The sequence below is a fragment of the Falco rusticolus genome, chromosome 8, assembly GCF_015220075.1.
Source record: "Falco rusticolus isolate bFalRus1 chromosome 8, bFalRus1.pri, whole genome shotgun sequence".
NCBI classification, from domain to species: domain Eukaryota; kingdom Metazoa; phylum Chordata; class Aves; order Falconiformes; family Falconidae; genus Falco; species Falco rusticolus.
Window position 1 is genome coordinate 27,947,974 of NC_051194.1, and position 25,614 is coordinate 27,973,587.

General features: G+C 34.9%; 1 protein-coding gene across 1 annotated transcript in view; it reads left to right on the forward strand.

The window, feature by feature from the left end:
- LRP1B (LDL receptor related protein 1B) overlaps positions 1–25,614 on the forward strand; it is a 379,972-nt gene that overhangs the window by 286,069 nt on the left and 68,289 nt on the right. The window contains 9 exon segments of the mRNA XM_037398644.1: positions 2,727–2,820; positions 4,432–4,548; positions 4,721–4,840; positions 7,224–7,343; positions 13,633–13,749; positions 20,105–20,211; positions 20,872–21,001; positions 22,043–22,149; positions 23,064–23,196. Coding sequence (XP_037254541.1) covers positions 2,727–2,820; positions 4,432–4,548; positions 4,721–4,840; positions 7,224–7,343; positions 13,633–13,749; positions 20,105–20,211; positions 20,872–21,001; positions 22,043–22,149; positions 23,064–23,196 — 1,045 coding nt within the window.

Genomic DNA, 25,614 nt, shown 5'->3' on the forward strand with positions numbered 1-25,614 from the left:
GGTAGGTAAGTGACAGGGTTACATTAAAAACAACCCAGTAGCTGAAACGGAGATGGTAGAATATGCGATTAATTTACAATTACATCAATTAAAACATTTAATTCTTTATGGGAGGTGGATTCCCTGCTACTTGAAGTAAGTATTTGGTGATTCTTTTAATTTTTTTTTTTTCTTAAAATATAAGGCAGATTAAGTAGAATATACTGATTTCTTATAAGGGAGCCACTTTGCTAAAAGTCTTTGGACTGTTCTACCCAGTTGATTGTAATAGTACATATGGCCTTTAAACTATTTCCAGTAGTCCAGCTTTTCTAGTAGCCCACTTTTATTATATGTATGCTGATGACCTCTTAAAATGTTCTAAATCATGATACATTTTGTTCATACTCATTAAGGAAAGGGCTTTTCCGTGAAATTTTTAGGGAACCATAGTCATCTTAATAATGATGTACAGTTTCATTCAAGTAATATTGTTATATAAGAGACCTTCCCACTGTCTTCCTTTGTTCCCTAAGGTAGTGTTTTGTGTGATTTTATTATGTTCATTTAGATCTTTTCTGTTTTGACTGTCTGCCTGTTACTTGCCGTTAAGTGATGAAGAAAAATAAAGTGTAAAACACTTGTAAAATGAGGAATTTCTTACCTATTTCCCCCCCATATCTAGCTTCAAAAAATTTGTTCGGTTAAAAACAAAAAAAAAAAAAAAAAACAAAAAACAATCTTTTTCTTTTTTTTACATTTTTATTAAATGGCACCAGAAGCTTATTCCACAGTGAATTTATATGCTAACAGTTGATTGAATTGCTTTTCTCCTTTCTAAATGATTTATTGTTAGGTTGATTTAAAGGATAGCATCACATCTTGGATCCTCCAGGAAAAATATTTTATCACTTGTGGATTCCATAAGAAGAAGAGCAGGTTTAAATAGAAGCAGCTGCTTCAGACAGTTACAAGCTGATGTTGATTATTAGTCATTTTCTTCCAATTTTGGAATGAGTTTACTGTTTGATAATTCGTCAGTCTGATGGGGTCAGATACAGAGATCAGTAGGAAAAATATTCTTTGCTACTGATGATTTTCAGATGACGCTGTAAAATCATAGCTGTTCCTATGATATAGTTGCTTTTGACAGCACACCCACTGCTAGCTATGTCTGATGAAAAGGAGTCGGATGGCTGATACGCTCGTCTTGCACGTCTGCAGACTTTTAGCTATCTTTCGATGGCTAATCTGACATGAGAAATCGTTTAGTGTAAAACACACCAGGCTGTAGAATACCAAAACTCAGGCCGTTCCAGGTACACTCCTATGAGTGACCCCTGATTTTTCAAGGTGCCTGGCTCCCCAGTTTAGGAGGGAATGCAAATGTTTTCTTACAGAACACAATAGCAGCTAAGAGTTAGTGCTTGTTTCCTGGAATTATATTCATAACGTCATTTTAACAGCCTAAATTCCCTGTGGTGAGCCATGTGAGGCTGGCACCTTCAAACAATTAAGCAGCAGGAAGTCTATGCTGCCAAGTGGGAAATAGTAAGAATGAGGATCGTCTGAGTTTCTGTTTGTCTCCTCCATTTGGAGGCCGCCTGCTCAGCTCCTCCAAGGTGCATACCTTTCTGGAACAGTTCTAACAGTTTCCTCCAAGGTGCATATCTTTCAGGAATGGTTCCAGCAGTTTAGAGTAGCTGCCGTTCAAACCCAGCCTGTTACACAGCATGTGCCTCCATGTGCTACAAGAATGAGGTAGCGCCAGTGTAAGCCCTACTACATAAATGGCCATGAAACCCTACCTTTTCTCGGTGGAAAAGATAAAACTGACCTAATGCACCGAATTCAATGCATCTTTTAAATACTTTAGTAAGCTTTATTGAATAATCAATGATTTCATAAATATAAGCAAAGGAAATAATCATGCCTAGTCACAGAAAATAAAATATCTTGCGCTTCTAAAGCTGTTAGATTCCTTCCTTTCTGTGCTTATACAGCCACCGGGTAGGAAATGCAACATTCCTTAAAAGTTGCTGATAATCTATCCAGATTTTTTCTCCCTTGCATTAGCCACATAATGAACTCTGAATTTAGGTTTTGCCCTGGAAGATTGCACGAAGTAATTTCTACTCTTCATTTTGTTTGTATTCATCTTTCAGTCAGAACAAAGGTATAGTGTTGCCTGAGCTCAGAGTGAAGGCGCCGCCAAGGTCTTACAAAGGATTTTTCTTTTTTGTACAAATATTTTATTCCTTTGGAAGATTGAAAGGCCCAGCTTCATTTTTTCTCATTTAATTCAGACAATATAAGCAAAACTGTATACAGTACAGCACTGTACATTCAGGCCCTTTCCTGTAACTATGAGTGTTTTGGTTTATCTGGAAAAATGATACTGTCTGCTTCAGCAGCCTACAGAGACTGTTAAAAAATGGAAGTGGCTGTTTTGTATAATATATTAGTCAAATCATACAATGCAGCAAAGTGGTTTATGTCAGGGGCACTGTAAGTCAGTGTAGCAATGTCATTGAAACTGCAGTGATTTGTGTCAGTGGAATTCTCAGTGCAAAACATCTCCAAAAAAAGAATATTTAAAAAATAACTTTTATAAAATTAACAGCCAGAGTTGATTAAGGGAACAATGACTTTAGCAGTGAATCTAATTTTTATAAATTGTACTGTTTCTCTTTAAAAATAAATAAATACTCATATCAAAGTTTTTCTTTCTTTCCTTCCTTTTACAGTTCCGTTGCAAAACAGACAAATGCATTCCGTTTTGGTGGAAATGTGACACTGTGGATGACTGTGGAGATGGCTCTGATGAGCCTGAGGAATGCCGTAAGTGCATTCTGAATTTGGAACCCGGTTTTGTCAATGGGGTCTAAATCAAATGCAATGCTTTATAGGTGTTAGGAAGAGGATTCTTTCTTAATGCTTTTCCTCACAGCGCTGTTTCTGTTCCTTGATCTCTGTCAAATTTACAAAGGGTGCAGGCTCTTGTTTCTCAGCCTCTAAAAGATTTTCATTGACTTGTGTCTACTGAGGGTCATGTAAGGTCTTTGGAAAATCATAAGAGCATGTTTTTGATGTTTCAAACCTCTATGTCATCCCAGTTATGGTTTTGCTGAAAATTTTTAATTTGAAGCTATGTTCTAGAGGTTGCTGACTTTTTTAATATAAAAACAATATTCTGCCAGTTTTATTTGGTTTATTTTTGTGTATAATAGAAATGTGGAATTCTGATCTTTGCTGTGTTTCATTGCAGTTATACATGTTTAGCTAGACATTAAGTGCAGTTTTGTGAACGACAGTGTTCTCTATGTGCTTCCTTCTAAGGTTCTGTGTATTTTTCACTATATGTTTTCTATAAATATTTTCATGTTAGCATTTTATAAATACAGTCAAAGACAAGTGTGGAGAGATATTTCTCACCCCTCCAGTATGATCAGTTTTATGCAGTGAACATTTTTTATGCATCCTGTGTAACTTTGACACACTGTCCTGAATGTAGTGCAGGTGCAGCACATTTCTTGATAGCCTTCCATATTCCAAATAGTAGGTTACTGTAGTATTCTCCTTGGATTGTAGACAACTGGAAGTCAATTATGATAATATTTCAGCATCCCAAAGGATGGTTGCTGTGATGGTAGCTGACTGCAAGTTCACTTGTTAGGAAAGTACTCTTTCAGTGTACTGGATTTATAAACATCTGTCGATGATGCTATTTTTCAGTCCCAGTCACTGACTACTTTAATACTGTTATGTTCATCCACATAAGTCAAAAGATTCTTGCCTTCTTCCCTTAAGCTTAATATACACAAAATGCTGTACTGTGTTCTACAATCATCCAGTTAATTAACAGTTAATTTAATTTTTTTTGTATTGAAATCTCTCACCCATATTTTTACAATTTTGTAATTACTTTATCTGCTGCAGAGGGCCTTGAAGCAAGCTTTAACATTTGTAATTATTCTACATATGATTATATTTTAAGCTACACTATGTTTACATAAAATATTATTATAGAGGTGCCTAATTGCTCATCCACTGCAGTGGCAGTGGCTGAGAAGAAATGTTAGACCTTTCATGGGAAATAGAATTAAGAGTGGGACAGTGAGTTTCTTAAACGTAGACTAACTCAAATGTTTAAGTCCTAAATTGCTAAGTCTTTGTTGAGCTAATAGTAGGCATCGACCTGTAGAGGGTTGCTCTCTGTATCATTAGTAATGTGTAGCTATAGTTATGCAAATTTTAAATTTCAGACTTTGAAGTTAATTTTGCAATAGTACGTGTACATTTTAGTTACTAATATCTGTTCAGGTTGAGATTATATAGGCAAATACAAAGGTTTATAAATTCTTTTGATTAGTCCATAGAGGAGGGACAAGACTATTGATACTTTAACCATTCCTCTGATAGTATTCATAAGCAGTTTTCTTTTTTTCTCAGCTGAGTTCAGATGTCAGCCAGGACGTTTTCAGTGCGGAACCGGACTTTGCGCTCTTCCAGCCTTTATCTGTGATGGAGAGAATGATTGTGGGGACAATTCTGATGAACTGAACTGTGGTAGGTGATTATATCCATTGTAGACTTCAGAAACATGCTAAAGTGATTTAAATGCCATTCTCCAAACTTTCTCAAGAAACTGTATTTTTATTCTTTTCCCTTTTAATTTTTAAATCTTTTGTTCTTTAGCTTCTGATTTTTTTAACTTGATATTTTTATTCTTTTAACTTAGACACACACGTATGTCTGTCAGGTCAGTTCAAGTGCACAAAGAATCAGAAGTGTATTCCAATAAATCTGAGATGCAATGGACAGGATGACTGTGGTGATGAAGAAGATGAGAGAGATTGTCGTAAGTTATGTTTAGAGAATTTTGCTCTGGCAGCTGTGGCTGATTTTAAAGAAGGAACCAAAGTAAAATATGTAAAATACTGTAAATATCCTCTATGTAAATAATTCGAGGAACATGAAAACCAGATAGTGCACAGGACTGACTAAAACACAATGTTTCATGTACAAGAGAACAAACTAAAATGCCATTTAGTCACTTCATTTTTTAAAGCCACTGCAAAGAAGAGGGGTGTGTAAACAATTAATTTGAAGCATTTAATTGGGTTTCTGACTTAGGCTGAAACCTGTATTTTACTCTTAACCACCTCAGAAATGAGTCATCTTTTGGAAGCTTTCATCTGCCATGCCTTGCAGCAATCCATTTCAATGGAAAAAGATATTTTTCTGTGCCTTTTATTGGAAAAGATGTAGATCTGTAGCTCCTTATACATCTTTTTTCTTTGATGGAGTTTTCTACCTTTTGTATTCCCTTTCTTCTGGAGACTTTTTCATTAATTTACCTATGTAACTTCATTTCCATTTACTCAGCTTTGAATGCATCTTATTTTTTATGAGATCATTTTCACTCTCTTTCTTAGATATAAGTAGAGAAAATATTTTCAGATTTAGAATGGAAATGTATTGAATAGCTTGTGTCTTTGATCATTTTGTAATTACAATGATGTTGCTGTCTTGAAATGCATCGCTGTCCTTCACTCCATCTGTTACTCAGATCTACTGCTGAACTAAGGCACTTATTCCTATTTTCTGAATTAGCTTTCTCAAGGTTTGCATATGCTGCGTTTGTACAAAGAACGTGGCCTTCTCCAAGGAAAAGATTGCTTAGGATACAAAGGATTTGTTGATGATCGTGATTATCTGCCATCTTCCCAATGGCTCAGCAGAGCTGTACTGTCTGACAGACAGTATTACATGTTGGTTTGCATGTTACATCTCATTAAAAACTGATCAAGGGAGGTCAGGGGAACTCCTGTGGAAGATAGGGAGGCTGCTTTTTTCATTATAAAGAACTGCACATGGTATATGGAAGGTTCCCAAAACATTGAGGTGTAGCTGACAGAAATTAAGTCAGAGCAGCAGAGTCTGCAGCACAGCAGTGCTCAGGGGGTGGGAGGGGTACAGTCAGGATCAGCGGTGATGGAGTTCAAGAATTCATAGGGATCAGCAGGGGTGGGACAGTCTGCTGTGACATAAAGCAAGCTTTAGAATTGTCTGAAACACAGCCATCAACCCACCTGAAAAGACACAGTGGGGAGGGGGGGAGGTTAATTATATACATTTTTTATTTCTGTTCTGTCTTATCTAGACTTTATTAGCATCTTAAGAAAGTTAAGTGTGCTAGTTTACATTTTCAGAAGCCATGAGTGAGGTTTTATAAAAACTTAAATTGCCTTTGGGGAGATGACAGAAAGGGTTTTAAGTAGGTCTGCCACAAAGTTCATATTGACTTGGACTCTTGTCACAAGACAGATAACAGAAGAGATTATCTATTTTGTTTTAATTCCACTGGACTGGGATTCATAAGATACAGACCCTTTTTTCACCCCTATGACTCTTCCGTTTTATATATCAAGCGACCTTGAAAAAGTCATATTTCATACTTCAGGCTTTTCATATGTAAAGTGGAGGTAATTATGCTGATCTTCCTTGTAAAGTGCTTTGAAATCCCCTGGTGAGGTGTCCTAGCTGAGAATCAGTATTCTCTTTATAAGTATAGTTAGCAGTATAGCCAAGTCTAAATGTTTTTTAATTCCAGCGTTGTACATTTTTTGTTGTCAACTGGCTGTTCTAAAGGTAGCGCAGTTAAGCTTTAACTGAAAGCATCCTGAAAGAATAGGATAATTAGCTGCATCTTTACTTTGCTGTAGGATTCAAAAAATTTTTTCTGCTAAACTGGTTAAAGTGTGATAAACCCATTATTTACCCGTGGCTTCTTTTAACAGAGCACAGAATTTCACAAATTTGTATATAATTTTAATTACCTATTCGATCCAAACATTGAGAACTGCCTTGTTGCTTCAAAGTGACTTTCAGGATTGGTAACCAGTGTTTTATGAAGTTTGAAAAATAAAAATAAAAATCTGACTGCTTTTTTTAAAGTGGTTTGATTATATCAATGCTAAGTCTTTGTTGTTAAGAGTATCACAACAGACACTTCATTACATTTGTTTAACCTTACTGTTATACATAAAATAATAAATAAACAGAAGACAAAACTATAAACAATGTAAAACTGAATGCTCTTTTCTTACAGATGTTGTGTAAGTGATGCTAGAGATACCCAATTTCTGAATTTTGAACCTTGAGATTTTTTCTTTAAAACAAATATTTTTAATATTAGCAGAAATTTCTAGTTTTAATTTGGAGTCTTTTTTTATTTAAAGCTGAAAACAGTTGTTCTCCAGACCATTTCCAGTGTAAAACAACAAAACACTGCATTTCCAAACTGTGGGTATGTGATGAAGACCCAGATTGTGCTGATGGATCAGATGAAGCTAACTGTGGTAAGTATGCCAGCGGTTTTGGATATACAACTGTAGCTTGAAATTTTTCAAAAGAAGTAGAAGGAAGAAATCATCCCACTTAATATGTCCTCTTTCCATGTATGACACCTTTCTGATATGGTAGCTGTATCTGGCTCGTGCTTGTTGCATGGTAATCTTTATATGAGTAGTCTATCAACTTCATATTATACTACTATTTTATTGGCAGAAGCTGTGAATTAATATCTGATTTGGAACATCGGGACATTCTTGATTTTTTTCTCACAGTATTATCTAATTTCTGTCAATTTATTCTGCATGCTTTTCTGCTGCTGGAGTTCATAAATAGTGAAAAATCTAATAATTTGCAAATTGTGTGAAGACTGCCTGTGCAGAGGTCCAGAGCAGTTTCTAACTTGCCAGGACCAACTTTGCTTCGATCTGTGAGCTCCAGGGAGTTATGTGCCTGGACACACCACTCCACAAACTTTGCATCCCCACAGGACTTCTCCAGGAATCCCTGATGCTTGTGAAACTTCTGTAATTAAATTTGATAGCTTGAGGAGGCAGATCTTGTGCAGACACCAAGGACAGAATTGCACCGTTACCAAACCAAGCCCTAATTCCTATCAGATTTTACACAATGCCCAGAACTATTGCTACTGAGGCAGGTTGGGTTTTTTTCAGAACAGAAGTACTAGCTTTGAATCCAATAACTTCTTTCATTGCTTTTTTGAAGATTCATTGTTGGATCACAGATGTAGCTCTACGGTTTTTAGCATGTTTCTCGTTGATAGAATGGGTGAATTGATTATATTCCTGCAGAAACAGTTAAAATTATTTTATTAAGACAATACTCACAGAAAGTTGAAAATCTAAGCAGTTGTCACATTGTGATATGTATGTGATATTTTACTGTATATACCTAGTATGCTATTCATCATCACCTGGAGAAAAAAACAGATCACACTGTATAGTAGTAGTAGTAGTAGTAGTAGCTGTCCTCAGTCTTTGCTAGCATTGTTGGAAAGTATTTAGTCAGCTCTTTTTTGGTAAATGAAAGAAAATAATAAATATAAATAATCTGCCTGGGAAGTGGATTACAGGTAATCAGAGTCAGAATAAGTGGATCAGTATTGTTGGAAAATCACTCCCATGGATGTCAATGCAAGACGCATCCTCACCAAGTGCAGAAAACCTTGTAGAAATTTCAACACAGGTCTATAAAGAAAAAGATGGAAAAATGTTTTGAGATGGAAAAGAACAAGTACGGTTGTACAGAACATTCAAAAATTTAACTCTTATTCATCCACGCATCAAAAAATAGTTTGATGAAACACATGAGTCTGGACAAGTTTATGCTTCCTCTGGGACAAGAGTAACGAAATTACAGACCGTAATCAAGAACAAAGCACTGAGAGACAGCCAAATTTCCATGGATATGTTTTAGGCAAGTGACACAAGCACATCTATGAAAATGTCAGTTGGTAAATAGTCCTAGGAAACTGAACTCTTCCTCAACACTGAAAATCCATGACCATTTTTTGAATTTTCAGGAAGGGGAAACAAATTTATCATAGCAACTGGAGAGAAGTTACAGTTCAAGAAATCATTTGACTTGAAAAAACAGTGAATACAAAGGAGATGAATCTTTGCCATAGTCTTTATATCCTCTTCTGGGATACTATAGAACTACCCCCATACTGCTCACCACCTGATCCACTTCACAGGTGCTTTCTCTTACACTGCCCCCCATCACCTGGCTTTCTAATATGCCATTTCTGTCCAATTCGGACAGCATTCCAAGCTTCCAAACAGTGGATTCATATTTTGAGCAAATCACCCAAGCCCAACTGATGTAGCACAAAGGGTCTTAAAATAATTAATCTAATAATATCCACAAGACACAAAGTTTAAAAGAAGAGAGGAAGAAGCCCCAAAACTAATGCTGAACAGGAAAAACTGTATTTCTATAAGGTACTACACAGTGTTTCATCACTTTAGCCAATATAGAAGAATAATGTTCAAGTTAACTCGAACGATTAAGCAGTATAGAGGTGCAATGCATGCAATCCCCACTTTTTGAAACTTTATGAACTTTTATTTTTTTAACTTTATTTTGAACTTTATAAAAAAATAGGTTTTTTCAATCACAGTAAATACAACTGGTTATGATGGTTTGTAGCTAAGCTTCATCTTGCCTTTGTCTCTGGCAGTGACTGAAAGCTAGTACCTAGGCAAGAATTTGCAAGCAAAGCAGGACTGTAATGAAACTTCCCCGGGACACTCTTCCAGCCTCTAACAATCTGAGAATCAAGAGATATTGTGAGTCAATTGTAGCTCTGTATATGGTAACACTTGATGGATTTCAGGTCTTAACCTTTGTAAAGTTTTTCACAACCTGCTGCAACAAGGAGTTCCACAGCTTAATTACACACCTCCCTGAAAAACCACCTACATTTTTCATTTATATCTGTTAGTTGCATATAATGCTTTTAGTTTTTGTATTGGAGGAGACAGAACAAATTATCTGTGTTTACAATCTCTATGCTACGTATGGTTATGTACATATACAACAACTAAGCCTTGACAAGAGCAGGGTGGGTTCAGTCACATTTTACAGCTTTCCATAATTTTAGCATGTAAACTATGTTTAAATGACCTTATTATAGTTTTAACACAGTTTGGTCTTCCATGTTTTGGAGTTTTTTTTAAGTTTAAAGATGGTTATTTTTATGAACAAAGTTTGATAGAATTAAATTCTAGAGCTGGAACTGATTATAATAAAGATCTGCATATGTTGATGTTAATACTAACTTGTTTTCATTTCCAAAGTGTTTACAAAGCAAAACTTATATAAAGGGTGTTCTCTTTTCTGCTGAAGTGCTGCATAGTCCTATGTGTTTTGCTTAGTCAACATCTGCTGCTGTGTGTTATTGGAGATACGATATCAAGTAAATTTGTTGAAAGTAGTCTGAATGTATTTAGTCTTCTGCGGTTACTTTCCAACTCAGACAGTTGGAGTAGAATTAGGAAACGTATGTTTATTAAAGAGTGCACAGTGTTTTCCAAAGAGGAATAGGTAGGGTTAATTCATGCTTTCTGTCCAGGTAAAAAAAAGAAGCCATTAGATTGTCATAATCCTTGCTCACAACTTGAATACTTTACCTGAAGTAAGGCCCTGTTTCAGTCAGAATCTGAATAAAGCTCTGTGGTCTTGGAAAGTGATTCTAGTCAGCTTTAAAGGTGACAGGTATTTCAGGTCTTTATTAGCGTAATGTGTCAACATTACTATGACTGCTTTCTGCTTCCTCACTTTTTTAATATTAATTTTATTTTTGGCCTAAAGACTCAAAGTATTTTTTTTTCCTGATGATGAAAACTATGTTATTTGAGACATTTGAAAGATGTATTATATAAACTTTAAACTTCCTTCAACGGGCTTATATCCTGTTCCCAGCATCAGTGGCAGCCTGCCAAGTTCTAGAGCAGCTAGATGATCCTCGATCAAAAGCGAGTTTCTTTTAATTTCTCACTTTATCCCTCTCAGAGAGGCACATGCATGCACACACACACTCACCACGTGCATGATATTAAAATCACCAAATGGCAATGTGGTGCAATTAGGGACAAATTAGTGTTTTAGTGCATAGGGATTGATGTTTGAATCAAAATGCTTTTAGGGTGCATATGTAATACTTTGGGGTTTGTTCTGTTTTGTTTTCCATTGAAGCTTTCATCCTATTTTCTTTATGCACATTTAGAATTATTTCTAAAATAAAATCCTAGTTTGGTATGTACAAAAGATGAACCCGAACCAAGCAGCAGCTCCCTCGAGCAGTCACACAGATTTCAGAGAAGGAGCCTTTGCCTGTTACAGTAGATCAATGAATCTCTTAATAACAATATGAAGAGAAAAAAATTAAAATTTAATTATGAGTACTTCTTTGCCTTTCTACCATTCCTATCTGAACTTTCATGTTTTAAGGTGGTCTCATTTTAAGAAGAACAGAAAGCAATTTAGTATTGAAGACAGCAATGACAAAGTATCTGTCGGCCCATGTGTTCTCTTCAGGGTTCCACAATTTTAAAAAATAGTCTTGCACTATTTCCTTTGAGTAAATCAGTCTTTCTCAAAGATCAGATATTTGTTATGCAACTTGCCCAAATTTTTCCCTTTGTTACGTCTTAGTACTACTATCCTAGTGTTTGCCTCAGTTCTCAGTAATGTGAAGACAGAAATACAAGACAAGCAAATCTGGTTTGTAAGACATCATCAAGTGTAAGCTGCTACGGGCGATTAGTTGTCCCATAGGAAGAACGAAGCTTTCAGATTTGTGAAGCGAGGAAGGAGAGCCTTACAAACATATGAACTATTTTGTATTTTTAAAAAATAATTAAATTTTCCTTTGTGGGTGATAAAAATAGAGTAAGAAGAGAAACATTAGTATTCAAGTAGTAATCATAAGGTTAGACTACACTCATAAATTTAAAAAAGAATAAAAATACAGCCTTCACAAGTGTAAAGACACCATGCTAGAAAATGGATTTAGCACCCTTGAGAACTAGGTAATTCTTAATGAAGAGCAGGAAAAGATATATTGCATGTTCTCTTCATCCTAGCAGGTAGCTGAAATGAAAGGATGTCATCTGTGGTTCCTGTGTCACTGATTAAATCTTTATATTTCTGTTGAATGTGGAAGGGTAAATAGAACATAATATGTCATTAGTCTGTGGGCTCATTTTGTGGGTAGATCTGTTAACTGGAGATTGTATACCTTACTAGAAATACTTCAATAAATACAGGATGGATTTCTACTTTGAAATTTGATCTTTTGCAAAGCTACAGAAACCAGAAACAAATTACAAGAGTATCTTGGGTTTGGGTGGTGGTGGTATTTTTGTGTTTTGTAAAGTTAAATATTTTTTAAGTGCCTGCCAATGCAAATATTTGAAGTGTCGTGATTGAAATGTCATGGACTGTCACCTTGAGAAACATAATAGGAAAAAGTATTTTGTGAGAAAATTACTTACAGTCATGATTATTGGCAGAAAATAAGGAACAAATGCAAAAGGTAGTATTGTAATTATCAAATTCTTGAGCGTACATAACTGAGCTACAACACCATGTACTTCCACCTTCTCGATAGCCATATGCAGGTTTGATTTATCACTCTAGTTGCAGAACTACACCTAAAACAAAGCACACAAGGCAGCCGTTTGGGCTGTCACATCAAATGCAATACCCCTAGTTTGTGGTAGTTTCCATTTAACAGATGCAGAAAGCAGGTTGATTTAAGCTACTGTTTCAGTCCTCCTTCATTCTGTCAGTTGTTAGAACTCATTGAGTTGTCATGATAGCACTATGAAGTTTGAACTGACGTGCTATGAAATAGCCTAATGGAAATTTAAAAAAATTTCTATTGAAATATCCCCACAGTGACATGTAATTTTAAATATGTCATTGAGGTTTTTACAGAGCACATGATTTTTTTCAAAGAAAATGTCACTGATAACTTTTTAATTTATTTCATTTCCTCTCTATCCTTAGAACCTGAAAAAATTACTCCAGAAATAAAAAGTATAAATAAAATACAGAGGCAGCTCCCTCCTGCTTCAGGAGTTCAGGATGTTTATGCATCTCCCAGAGGCTTTGCCTACAATGCTACTCTGTAAACAGAAAAACTCATTAAAAATTTACTGCATGAAGAAAATTAATCTCAGTTTAGTGTTATATGTTCTAGTGTTTTACTTTGTATAAATGGGCTTCCAATCTAAGACATCAGAATGTGAAAATGTAAATCAAAATGCAGAGTTTTCTGTCGGGTAAGATTAGTCTTAAATCATTATATATGCAAACAGAAGTTTTGAGACATGTATATTTTATACATTTTCAAATAAATATTATTGTGGTTTACCGTGATCTGATCTTTTGTAAAGCAGTCTTACAGATAAATCCAAGTAGAAGTCAATGCAGGCTTTTTAAGACTCAGTGCAATTACACCCTCTCTTCAAACTATTTTCTGATCACTTCTGAATTTCATAATTTTTACTTTAAATGGCAGTGTAAATGGTCTATATTTTAATTTTATTATCAAATTTATGCACATATCTCTCTTGGTGTGAATGAATAAATAGGATCTTAAAGTATGTAGTATAATAAATTATTTCTGAAAGTAACATACCAAGTGTTATGGTTGCTTCTTCTTAAACCTGTCTAGCAGTATTGTCCTTTCACTGTTTAGTAACAGTCTTCCCCATTTTGACTCTTTGCCTGCAATGATGTAAATGATATTCATCTTAATTACAGATAAAAAAACTTGTGGGCCTCACGAATTCCAGTGCAAAAACAACAACTGTATTCCAGATCACTGGAGATGTGACAGCCAAAACGATTGTGGTGATAATTCTGATGAAGACAATTGCAGTAAGTAACTTTCACCTAAGTGCAAGTTGTAAGGAGTGGAGTCAGTTTTGCAACATGTAAGAGGAACCTTTTTGGTTTTGATAAACTGCACATTTATGTTTTTATATAATGCCATCTGAGCTGCTAAAAATCAGTTGACCAGAATTGAAAATGGCCTTTGCTGAAATTTTTCAATTTTTTTCATTCTTATAAAGAGCTGTAATTCTGTATCAGCAATGCAAAAATGCCTGACCTATGACTTTTCAACCTGATGAATTCAAAATAAATATTGCATTTAATTTACCTTTGTCAATAAGTTACATATCACCTTTCTTGTCTCTATATAAGAATCATAAAATCTGCTCAGTGGTAAAGTGATAAACATTTGTTAACAATAGGATTTGATCAAATGATACTTGCCCATTACATTAGTTATCTTCCAGAGATGATTTGCCTTGCTTGTACCGTGAGAAGTCCATTTCTATAATACTTGATCAGATTAAGAAGTAAATGTTGTTATTCAAAGTAACTCAGGTAGCCTAGTTCTCTCTTACCTCTGAGGAACCTGAATGCCTAATAAATCTCTGTAATACCACTTTCAGTGAGTTAATTTAGATCTGGTTCTCAAGAAGAAATGACAAATTCTTAAGGGTTTTATCTCATAATCATTGTCTTTAAGAAATATTTTAAGAGGTAAGTTCCACAAATAGTTCTTGTGTCTTCTCTTCAGCTGACAATTTCTGTTCTTTTATTTTGTGCTTGGAAATCCAAGAAATTAATATCTTGGTGTATAGATAATCTTGAGTGCATACTCGTGATTGTATATCATGAATGTATATTTAGTATCTCAAAGGTAATGACCTAGAAAGCTTAATAAATCAGGCATTCTAATGCTGATATGTGCTGTCAGCCCATTTCTCCAATTCGAGACGTGGTGGCCATAGGTACAGGATGTCTGAAGACTGGCTCATTCTGCTTAAAAGGTTGAAGTGGTTTTGTCAGCCTTTTAATTACTATCTACATTTGAAAATGTTGTGTTACTGCAAACAATAGTGCTGTAGTTTTCATATGCAAGTGTTCTATCTAAAGGGGGCAATATCATGTAGTTCAGTAATCGCTCAGAGACGTTTATTTTTATACCCTGGGGCAGCGTTAACACACAAAATTTTTCTTAACTTTGCAGAAGATTTTACATAGGAATTGGCTATTGGTGCCAGTGGAATTTTTCCATTTTCATTTATATTATAAATACCAAGAAATTATTTGATATTCTTTTATGCTGATAGAAAACTCAAATAAAGAGACAGAGTTTTGGTATAGCAGCATTAAATCCTACGTGACTAGATAATCTCTGGAAAAGTTAGAAAAAATAATTTCTATAAGACATTATTGCTGTTTGCAAAGTAAATGTCAAGCACCTTATTTGAAATTTGCTATACGTGAAGTGTGATTTATTTATCACCCAGTATTAATTGTTTTCTTCCTTAAATCTTAGACTATCATACTAGAAAGTGATTAAAATAACATTTCATATTATGAGGGAGCAATCAATTAAGTTATATATTCAGTTCTTGGCTGTTCTCTAGAGCTGCAGATAAAGAAATCTGTAGTTTTAAGGATGGAATTAATGAGTTGAGTGTGCCCAGACCAGCTGATGGACCAAACTAAAGACTGGAGTGGTAAACTGTAGTTTGTGTTAGGGTTTTGTTTTTTTTTTTCATTTTCTTTTGCTTGTCGAGTGCATTCTTCAGTTCTAACTGTTGAATCCCATATTCTTCTGTTTAGATTAAATACAGTAGGCTGACATATTTGTAAGCTTCAAGATCTTGGAAGCGCTGGGGAAATACATAATGCTGTTCAGTTGTTTGAAATTGATGTATAAAATCCTTTGTAGGCTGTCAAGCCACTTATAGAATACAGTGTAATGAAACAAATATATACAAAATTAGAACTTCAAAAGCATTTGACAGTATATTACATTGTGCATTATAAGTTGTTCATAGCATACATGAATATACAAAGGGCTTGTCAGGCAACTATATCAGAAAATGAGTCGTTTCTCAAGAATGCATTCATTGAATTATAGATGTTCAGCTCAGATATTTACATTTCTCTGTATAGTTTCTTCACGTGCACACACAGCATCCTGGTGAAGTTATCAGAAGTGAAACAAAATATATGTCAAAAAAATATCACATACGGGTGTGAAAAATTAATAGTGTTACAATGCAAATAGCTGTGCCCATTATGACTTCATTTAACTGTATTTGCCTTACAGTCTATTGGTCTTTATATGTGGACCTTCCCGAATAAGTAAGAGTTATTAGGAAGGTTCTAGGTCCATACTGAGTTAGCACTAAGCAAACTTTGACTCTTTTGACTTAATATCTTTTTGGAGGGGGGTATTTCTTTTCAGAGTTTATTTGGATTTCTAAAAACAAATTAGAGCAAAAGTAGTATTTTCTCTTTCCGGGAACGTCAAAAAATGAAAATTTCATAATAATGACCGTCTTATTTCTGCTGAAAAGGAGGAACTAGTAATCTTTTAATGAATGTAATTAAAGAAAATATAATACACTGTAAACAATGAAGCAAATCAAATGTAATAATGCTGTAGAAAGATATTAATTCAATCAGTTTAAAAATACTGCTGTTGCTAGAGAATCTTCTCAGTGCTGTTTTGTTGCTCCTACAAGTTGTCAAGAAAATAAATTAGTTAATTTTGGTCTGGGATGAGTTTGTATCCCAGTCAGAATGAGAATTAGCAATTATTTAACGTTTAAGTGAAAACATAAACCAGCATATTGGAAGACACTGAGCTACAGTGTCTTATAATGTGATAACCTCATTAGTAAATTTTGAGTGGGCAGTGTGGTAAATTCACATTGTTTACATTGCTGAAGGCTCAGCTGGCTTGGTGCAAGTCAGACAGTGGCTAGTGTCAGTTTGCTATAGAGCATCTAGGTGTCAATGCTGGCCAAAGGCAACTGTGCTACTTTAGGATGGTAAAATGATGTATACCAAAGGTTTCTCCTTTAACGTATACCTATCAGTTTTGTGCCTGGGTTAAAAAAGAACAAGTGTCTTTGTTTTGGTGAAATACAGTGCTAAGTTCTTGAAAATAAGTAAAGGAAATCTACATTTAATGCCACATTAAATATATGAAAATACCGCACCTGTGACCACTCTTAATTATCTTGTGTTTACAAATGTTCATTCTGCAGGATGGTCTGCGTTACTGTTTTTAGCAGTATTGTAATGGAGAATTATAAGGAAGGGTGGTTTTGTTTCTGCCTCCTCTACCATATTGTCATGTGTACTGGTTTGGGCTGGGATAGATTTAATTTTCTTCATAGTAGCTCCTATGGTGCAGTGTTTTGGGTTTGTGACCAAAACACAGTTGGGGTATCTACTTTTACTACATGCAAGTTCTATCTTTCCCATTATACAATTAGTTTCTCTAACAGATGATACAAGACCTAGAATTCTCACAAGGGGCAAACAAACATGTCCTGTACAAATACAGGTAAAACATACACTGTACTTTAAACTTCATGTCGTATTTTAAGAAAGAAAGGGTCCCCGTTCCATCCCATCATTCCCCCCCCCCCCGACTTAGATATTAGTACATTAGCCTCCTTAAAAATCCTTTCCATTCATTACTTATTGCAATATCTATGCTATTAAATGCAAAATGGAACCCCAAATGTGGAATAATTATAACTGTTTCTCAGGGGATCCTTTTCTTGTTACCCTCTGTTGGCTCTACAGATTATTTTCAGACTTCAAAATGTGAAAGAGGTAGATCATCTTATGTGCTGTGTTTCAAATGAAACTATTTCTAATAATTCAAAAATGCCTTTCTCGGGAAGGAGTTTCAGTGTTCTTGTAAAGCAAAAGCTGAAAGATGCTGTCTTTCACTGGTTGCACAGAAGTCTATTAATACTTACTCCTTTCACCAACAGTCTGAGCACTGATGGGAAAGTACTCTGCGATGTTCATATGTAAATCACAGAGATGTATTCCAGCAGCCGAAGAAATATTTCTTGCAAACAGAGAATTGAGAAGTTAGCTCATTGTGTACATTTTCCAGAATCAAATCTCTGTTTATAAATAATTCATGACCAGTATAGAAAATGTATTTGCTTATATTTTGCAAATCAATATAGAAACATGACAAATGCTTATTTGCATGTGAATTGCTTTTTCCACAAATTATTTCCTTTACATAATTTATCATACCCTGAACTTCCTTCTCCTGGCCCACTGACAACAAAAAGAATCAAATGTCAGTGATTTGCTAAGGTTTATACCATAAGCTTTTGCTTTGAAAAAAAAATTTGAAGTAATACGTGTATAATCTAAGCAGCCATATAAATGCTAACCTTTGATTTGCCTAAATAAAACATTGTTGGAGAACTGATGCAATTGCTGTAGATCTGCTTTTACAATGACTTTCCTACCACTTCAAAATGAAAAGTTATGCCTACCTGAAAACTGAAATTTCCCTTAAAATATTTCAAACAGGGTCATTTGGCTTTTTTTATGAAATGCAGGGGAAAAAAAAGTAACTGAAAGGTTCATTAAAACTATTTCTTTCTTGAAACAGTTCTTGATTTTTAGAAATAATAAAAAAAAAAAAAAAACAACAAAACCAACCCTAAGTTTAACTTTACCTTTAGATCTACACAACTCATGTCTAGCATATTCTCATGCTGGTATTACCAAATTCTTCTCAGTTGGAAGCTTCTCACTTTGTGTTTTCTTTCCTTGATCATTATGGTGTTTTTCAAAAGCGTTCATGCTTCCACCTGCCATAACTAGCTAAAGGACGCTTTAGCCTTACCCAGTCCGTTACTGCCCATTGCTGCTGTTCGCTCTCAGATTCTCCTTTCTTTTTTACCCTTCCTCCATTGATTTAGTTACTGTCATTTACCATTTGCCTGAAGTTTTTTCACATCTCTCTGTTGGAAAGGTCTTACTAATTAATCCTTATTCTTGATTTTTGCATTATTTAGATAATGCAGTGTTTACTGTGATGGAAATAATCCCACAAATAATCCTTATTTGCTTTTTCAGCCCTGCTTTCCCAAAGCTCTCAGAGTGGCAAAGTCCAAATTGCATGTAAAGACTTGCTTAAATTCTCCTCCATCCCCACCGCTTTTCTACCTTTATTTAATCTAATGGCCTGGAGTCCAGAGATTAACTTAATTTTTTTCCAATGTCTTTTGTAATGGTCCTCCTTTTCAGGAGGAAAGCACACAATATTCTGCGAGGGGAACCTTCCACGCTGCTCCCCTTGCCAGTGTTTCCGTGTCAGCAGCAGCGAAAATGCAAAGCTGTGCAGCCAGCCAGCCTCACCTGCTCGGGGTTACTCCATCACTCCATGCAGCCTGCTTCTGTGTTTGCTTTGCCTGTACCTTGAATACTGTGCCTTCTCTTCCCCTTTATTGTGTCCACCTTTTATAATGACGTCAGACTTCCCTGTGTTTTGTTTCTTCCCAGGGAGTAGAACAACCCGTTTATCATAAAATATCCTACTTCTCTTTCAACCTTTCCTGTCTTCAATCCATCTCTAAGCTCCTTAGATTCTTTATCTAACATCTTCCTTTGGTTTCCCTAAAATTACTTGAAAATTCCATCGTTATCCTTACTTTTTTTTTTTCTTTTTCTGTTTTTTCTTTCTTTTTTTTTTTTTTTTTTTAACAAATTGGCAGTAGTGTTTGGGTTTTTTTGAAAGACTACTGTCCAGTGACTTTTGCAACTTACTGTATTCTTATTCTGTTAAAACTCTGTAATGATTTCATCAGTATTTAAGTCAGTGGATTATTCATTCCATAATTCATTCCATTCAATCCAAGAAAGTAGATTTTACTTGAAGCCTCAAACTGTACCTTTTTAGGCATTCCATATACCATTTCCATTGAATGCTTACCCCAGGGGAAGCTGACTCTTGGCACACACACGTATGTTAAACGATATTTGATAAATGGTGTGTTACTGTGTGGTGGAAAGACAAAGGTCTGGGTAATTCTAATTATACTGGATTTTAACAGGTGTAATCTGTGATGCATCTCTCACAAAACCTGTAGTAACATACATGCATTGAAATAAGTAATACTCACATGGTCAGCATCGCATATTTTTTCAAATAGATTTGATAGAACTCAAAAGTATTTTCATTACTATGTTACTATATGTAAATGAAATTTAGTTGTTATAAGTTATGAAACAAAACCCTGCAGGGAGGAAATCCTTATAGTTTGCACATTAGTGGTTTTGACTGTTGTAGTCATTGATTGCTTGGTGGGGCTTATGTATAAAATATTTTGTTGAAATTCTAATAAACCTAGGGTTGCTATTTTTCTTTATTCAGAGCCTCAAACGTGCACTTTGAAAGACTTTCTTTGCGCAAATGGAGACTGTGTTTCAGCAAGATTCTGGTGCGATGGAGACTATGACTGTGCAGATGGCTCAGATGAGGTAGGCTTCTTCCAGGACAAAAATATTCTTTAGAAAATCAGTAGTTTTCTTCGTTGGATAATGGATTCCCATATATGAATATTTCAAAAAACATCAATGAGAATTCTACATATGAGTCCATATATACAAATGTCTTTACTAAATTAAAACTAAATGTATTGAAATAGTTGTCCTAATAATAAAACATGCAAATAAATTCAAGTCATGTTTAACAACACTCTACAGTATTGCTTTTGTTCCAGCAATGTCCTGGACCTCTTTCCATCCTGGAAATATTTTGTGTCCTGGTTGGGAAACCACTCTTTCTACACACAGCAGTGGTTTGATTTGGCTTGTGGGGGGTTTTTTTGAGAAAACAATGCACACTTTGTTGTGTAGCAGAAGTTCATGGTATAATGCTTTGCTGGGTTTCTGATCTTTCATGTCCCTTTTGTCCCTTGTCCTTTCCCATCACTGTGGGACCTCAGCTGCTTCCCACCTACTCAGAGGTTGAAGCCACCTTTCATAAATCATATCTACAAATATATTTTATCTCAAAAGACTTTACTGTATATCATGGTATGAAGTATAGGCTGTAATTTCTGTGATTAGCTGTATATTTCCCAGTGTTTATATTAAACTCTGAATCTTGTATATACTTTTTTTTTTTAATTGTATCAGAGGTATTGTGAAACAGGCTGTTCAAGAGATCAGTTCCAGTGTTCCAATGGTCAGTGCATATCGGCAAAATGGAAATGTGATGGTCATGAAGACTGCAAACTTGGGGATGACGAGAAAAATTGTGAACCAGGTATTGTTTTAAATAATGCTGAGAAATAAAGTGAAGCAAGTAATAAATCAGAATGAAACGAGAAGAAAATAAATCAAAAAATCAAGATTGCTTGGTCACTAGGAGTAGCAAGGAGTGTGAAGAAATCTGAAATACTTTTATCTTTAGAATGTCCATCATTTTGTGTTCCTACTCGTGCTTTGAAAACCTTACTTATGTACAGCTATGCAATATGAAACTTGTTGGGGGAATGGCATTTAATTATATTGAAATTTAATTTGATAATGTATACTCAATGTATAAACTTCTGCTCTGAAAACAGCAGTAATTCTTGGCATGTTACTAAAGTTTCTCTGGGGATTTTTTGCTTCATGGTTCTCATTCAAAATGTACTACTCTTTATGCAAAGGTTTTCTCTAGCAAGTTATTATTTTTGTTGTTATTGTTTTATTTCCTTTTTATATCCTTGGAAAATGCAGTTGTTTATTTCTGCAGGAATTTTCCTATATTTTTGTAAGCTTCATCTTGGTGGGTGCAACTCATAGAAGCCTGTGACAAAACTCCCCTGATTTACAGTGCAACAAAAATATCTGCCTATATTTTACATAAAACTGATTAGTTTGTATTTATTTTAATTGTAATGATCTATACTTTCTAAAACCATATAAACCATATTTCTTATAAATTTATCCTATATAATTTTAAGCATTTACATTACTTAAGGTGAACTCTAAGCCCATTTTAAAGAATACAGGTTTTTTAGTATACTTCTTCTATGAATGTGTGTGTGTGTGCAGTTACCATTGTTACCAAGCATCAGGAAAACACAAAAAGAAATTTCTCAGTGCTAAAACACAAATATCCTTTCACTATCATTATACAACTTACTTAGGATGCAACAATTCAGTTTTGTCAATTATTTCATTGTAGCTTACAAACGTTTGGAAAAGCTTTGATGAGCTAAAAATACATCTGCTTACTGTGTCGACCAGATGAAAATTTTAAAGCAGCTTATTTAGAAATTGTCTTTTTCTTATTGCTAAAACATGTGTTTGTAACCAGCATCTCCAACCTGCTCTTCAAGTGAGTACGTGTGTGCAAACGGAGGCTGTATTTCGGCATCTTTGAAATGTAATGGAGACTATGACTGTGCTGATGGATCTGATGAGGTAGATGACAAATTTCTGTTGATCACACCCCTCCACCCACCACCCCCACCCTCCCCCCACTGTCTGACATGAAATTTGTTAACAGTTCTAGATCTGAAGATAAATACAAGGGCCAATGGGGTTTTTTTTGCATTCATTGAACTCTGTCAGATAACTTAGCCCCATGATTTTGGTTCCCTGGTAGTTACACTGCATTGTGTTTGTTTGCTCTGAGGACACCTTTTGGAGTAGACAAATTTGTTTCCCCCAAGTCAAAACGTGAGCATGGTTCTGGGTGAGTTTGCTTCAGGGACTGCTCCGTACTCACAGTGTGGGCTAGTTTGTGTCACGTTTGGCTCCCTCTGTCCTCTAGATTAATTGAACACAATCCTAACAGGCACCTCAGCCTCCATGGGCCTTCTTGCCATGCTCTTTCTACGTGTTGCACTGTTGATATTTTCTAACAAAAATTACTACCTGCATGAACAATTTGAAGAAAAAAAGACCAAAAAGAGTTGTTACTTCTCAGAGCCATAAAGGTGCTAGTTAGGAGTATGAAGGGTGCCTGAACCGAATGCTACACATCCTCATCAATGTGGTTATGAGCCAGTTCACTCTAACTGGTCTCATGTCTAGGGTCATTCCTTGTAGGGTGGTTGGCTTCAGAAATGTAAATGTAGCCATTGTTTCCATTGCTAATACTGAGCAACATAAAGTAATAATATCAGAACTATCAGAACTTATATAATGTGTGGTTACAATTTCACTTGGACTTCAATAACTATTGAAATTGCACAGTGTGTCATCAGGGACAACTTTATTGTATTAAATCCATAGGACAATGAAAAACAGTGTTGGCAAATTTTATTAGGTTTGTCTTTAGTATGTTGTTGCTCTCATTCATTAATACTTAGTTCATTTCTGTATTCATACAGATAGATTGTGTAACAGAATGTAAAGACCACCAGTTTCGATGCAAAAATAAAGCCTACTGTATCCCTGTCAGATGGCTTTGTGATGGGATCCATGACTGTGTGGATGGCAGTGATGAAGAAAACTGTGACCAAGGTGAGAAACACTTTTTTTAAAAGTCTTACTTTTTTAAATTATTATTTTATTTATTTTATTTAGTAATACAGGTTGTAAGTTAGTGGTACCCTGGCCATTCTCAGTGATAAAATAAAAGCTCTGTGACCTTCTTCAACAAAGACAGTATAGCAGCTTCACAAGCAATTTACAAGAGGAAACAAAACTTATGTTTTTTATGACTCCCGGCTTGTTGTTCCTTTGCATTTCCTTCCTCAAGGACCAAAAGGTTGTGTTATTACTGGAAGCATTCTGTCTCATCAGGGAAATCTGTAATAAGTCCAGTTAATTTACAGTTTTATAGGCAACAATAAATTAAAAACCCATGCAATATAATGAAAAATTGCTAAATAAGTAATCCTAAGACCCCAGTTTTTTTATTTTCTTCTGTGGAGATGAAATGTTGCAACTAACCAGAACCCATAAAACCACATTTTGAATTCTCAGTCTCCTTAGAGAAAAGAAATACGCACATAACTTGATTCACATGAAGCTAAACACTATGCTCAGACTGTCATGCTCATGATTAACCTTCCAAATAGGTTTCTGTGAACTACATCTGTTAAACTAATTCTCATGGTTGCTGATGATATTTTTTTTAACTGAACCTTCCTTCAGCTACCAGGCAGTAGCAGTGTAACTCTGCCCAAAATTCTTGGTAAGTGTAGTAAATCATTAATTGTTGCAAATGCAGAAATTCTTACTCAAATTATAGAATTCTTCTCAAAAGCAAAACTTTACTCAGCATTTTGTCAGCTTCTTAATTTTTCCAGATTTTCCTTCTTTTCTTTTCTTCAAAGTGAGTAGTTCTGTGTTAGTCATCTACAGTCACATAATGTGTGTAACTTCAAAAGCATAATGCAGCACAATAATAAGTAATAATAATCAGAGATGAAGCAAGCAATTATTATAGAGTAAAATAGCCTTCCCTTATTTTGTTGAAAGTCTATTAAGCAGCACCACTAAAAAAAAGAAGTTATATGGGATGATTAAACTTGAATGAGAGACCAGAAAATGAAGAAAAGGGGAAGAACGTTCCAAAGATGTGTAGATGCAAAGAGAAAAACATCCCATTTGGAAGTGTTGAAGTGAATTGTTCTAAGAAGACTAAGACAACAAAGTTTTAAAAAACTTCTAGTCCATTTTAAAACTGCTTTTAAAATATCTGGACTTTATCTCTTTAAAAAGCAATGAAGTGTAAGTAAATAGCAACACACTTATTTTCTCTGAAGCCCACATTATTCTTTGGCTAGCATAATGGACCTTCTGTGAACTGCAAATTGCTTATAATGCAATAAGAAGCCTTTTGCCTAGTTGGTTATTGCTGCAATACTTTGTATTTATGTCACAATTATGATTTCTGTTATAGAAATCTATCCTATAAAGGAATTATGACAGGCAGAGCAATCATATGAAACAAATGCCAGTTTATCTCACTGATAACTAATTTTTTCCTCTTTGGAAAGGCGGCAGACGTGAATGGAGTTTTATTCTACAGCATTCTAAAACAATCTCCGTAATATTTATTTGTAGCCCACTGTGCATATTTATAAATATAGTACCTTTCAATCTTACTATACAACTAGAATTATGGTTATACTGTGATTACGCACACAATTATTTATATTCATGTCTTTCATCATGAATCATACTTGAATTTTATATATTTTTTCCTTGGATAATATTAAAAAATATTTCTGTTAATGTTTGTAAAGTATATTTGCAAAAGGCAGTGAATTGTATTTGGTAACATGGTGTGAGAGTTCCCAACATCCTCTTACATGGGTATTTCATGCAAATTAATTTCCTAAAAAAAAATTTAAACCATTCTGAACCCTTCAGAGCAAAAGAAAGATTTCTGTTGATTTTAATGGGCTGTGAACAGGGCACTGGATGAATAAGTAAAAAGCCGCTGGAGCTTGATCTAACTATATAGGGTAGCTATAATGCATTGAGGTAAGCCACAGTGAGAGTTTTGGTGTTACCGTAAAGTGTTTCATTGGTTCCTCCTCTGCAGGTATACAGCTTTATTTCTTTTATACTCTGCTCCTCTCAGGAAACTGACAATTCGGTTACCATAAAAAAATGTGACATAGAAAATTGATTTCAAGAAGTTTCCGTAACTTCATTGATTGCTAGGGGTAAAATTTAGTCATAATTTTGAAACAAAAATTTACTGCTACACATATTAAAACTAAATCCAACTTGAACTAGTTTCTAAAGCTTGAGCATTCCAGCTTAAAAATAAATTATCTCACCCTCTGTTCCATTTTGTTAGATGATTCAGAGTTCAATCAATACTGAAGTTACATGGAAGAATTTCTTCTTGCTCCATTCTGTGTTCAGTAAATATCCTAATGAGAAATTTCAGAAGTTACAAAGAGGAAGAGACTGTTGGAG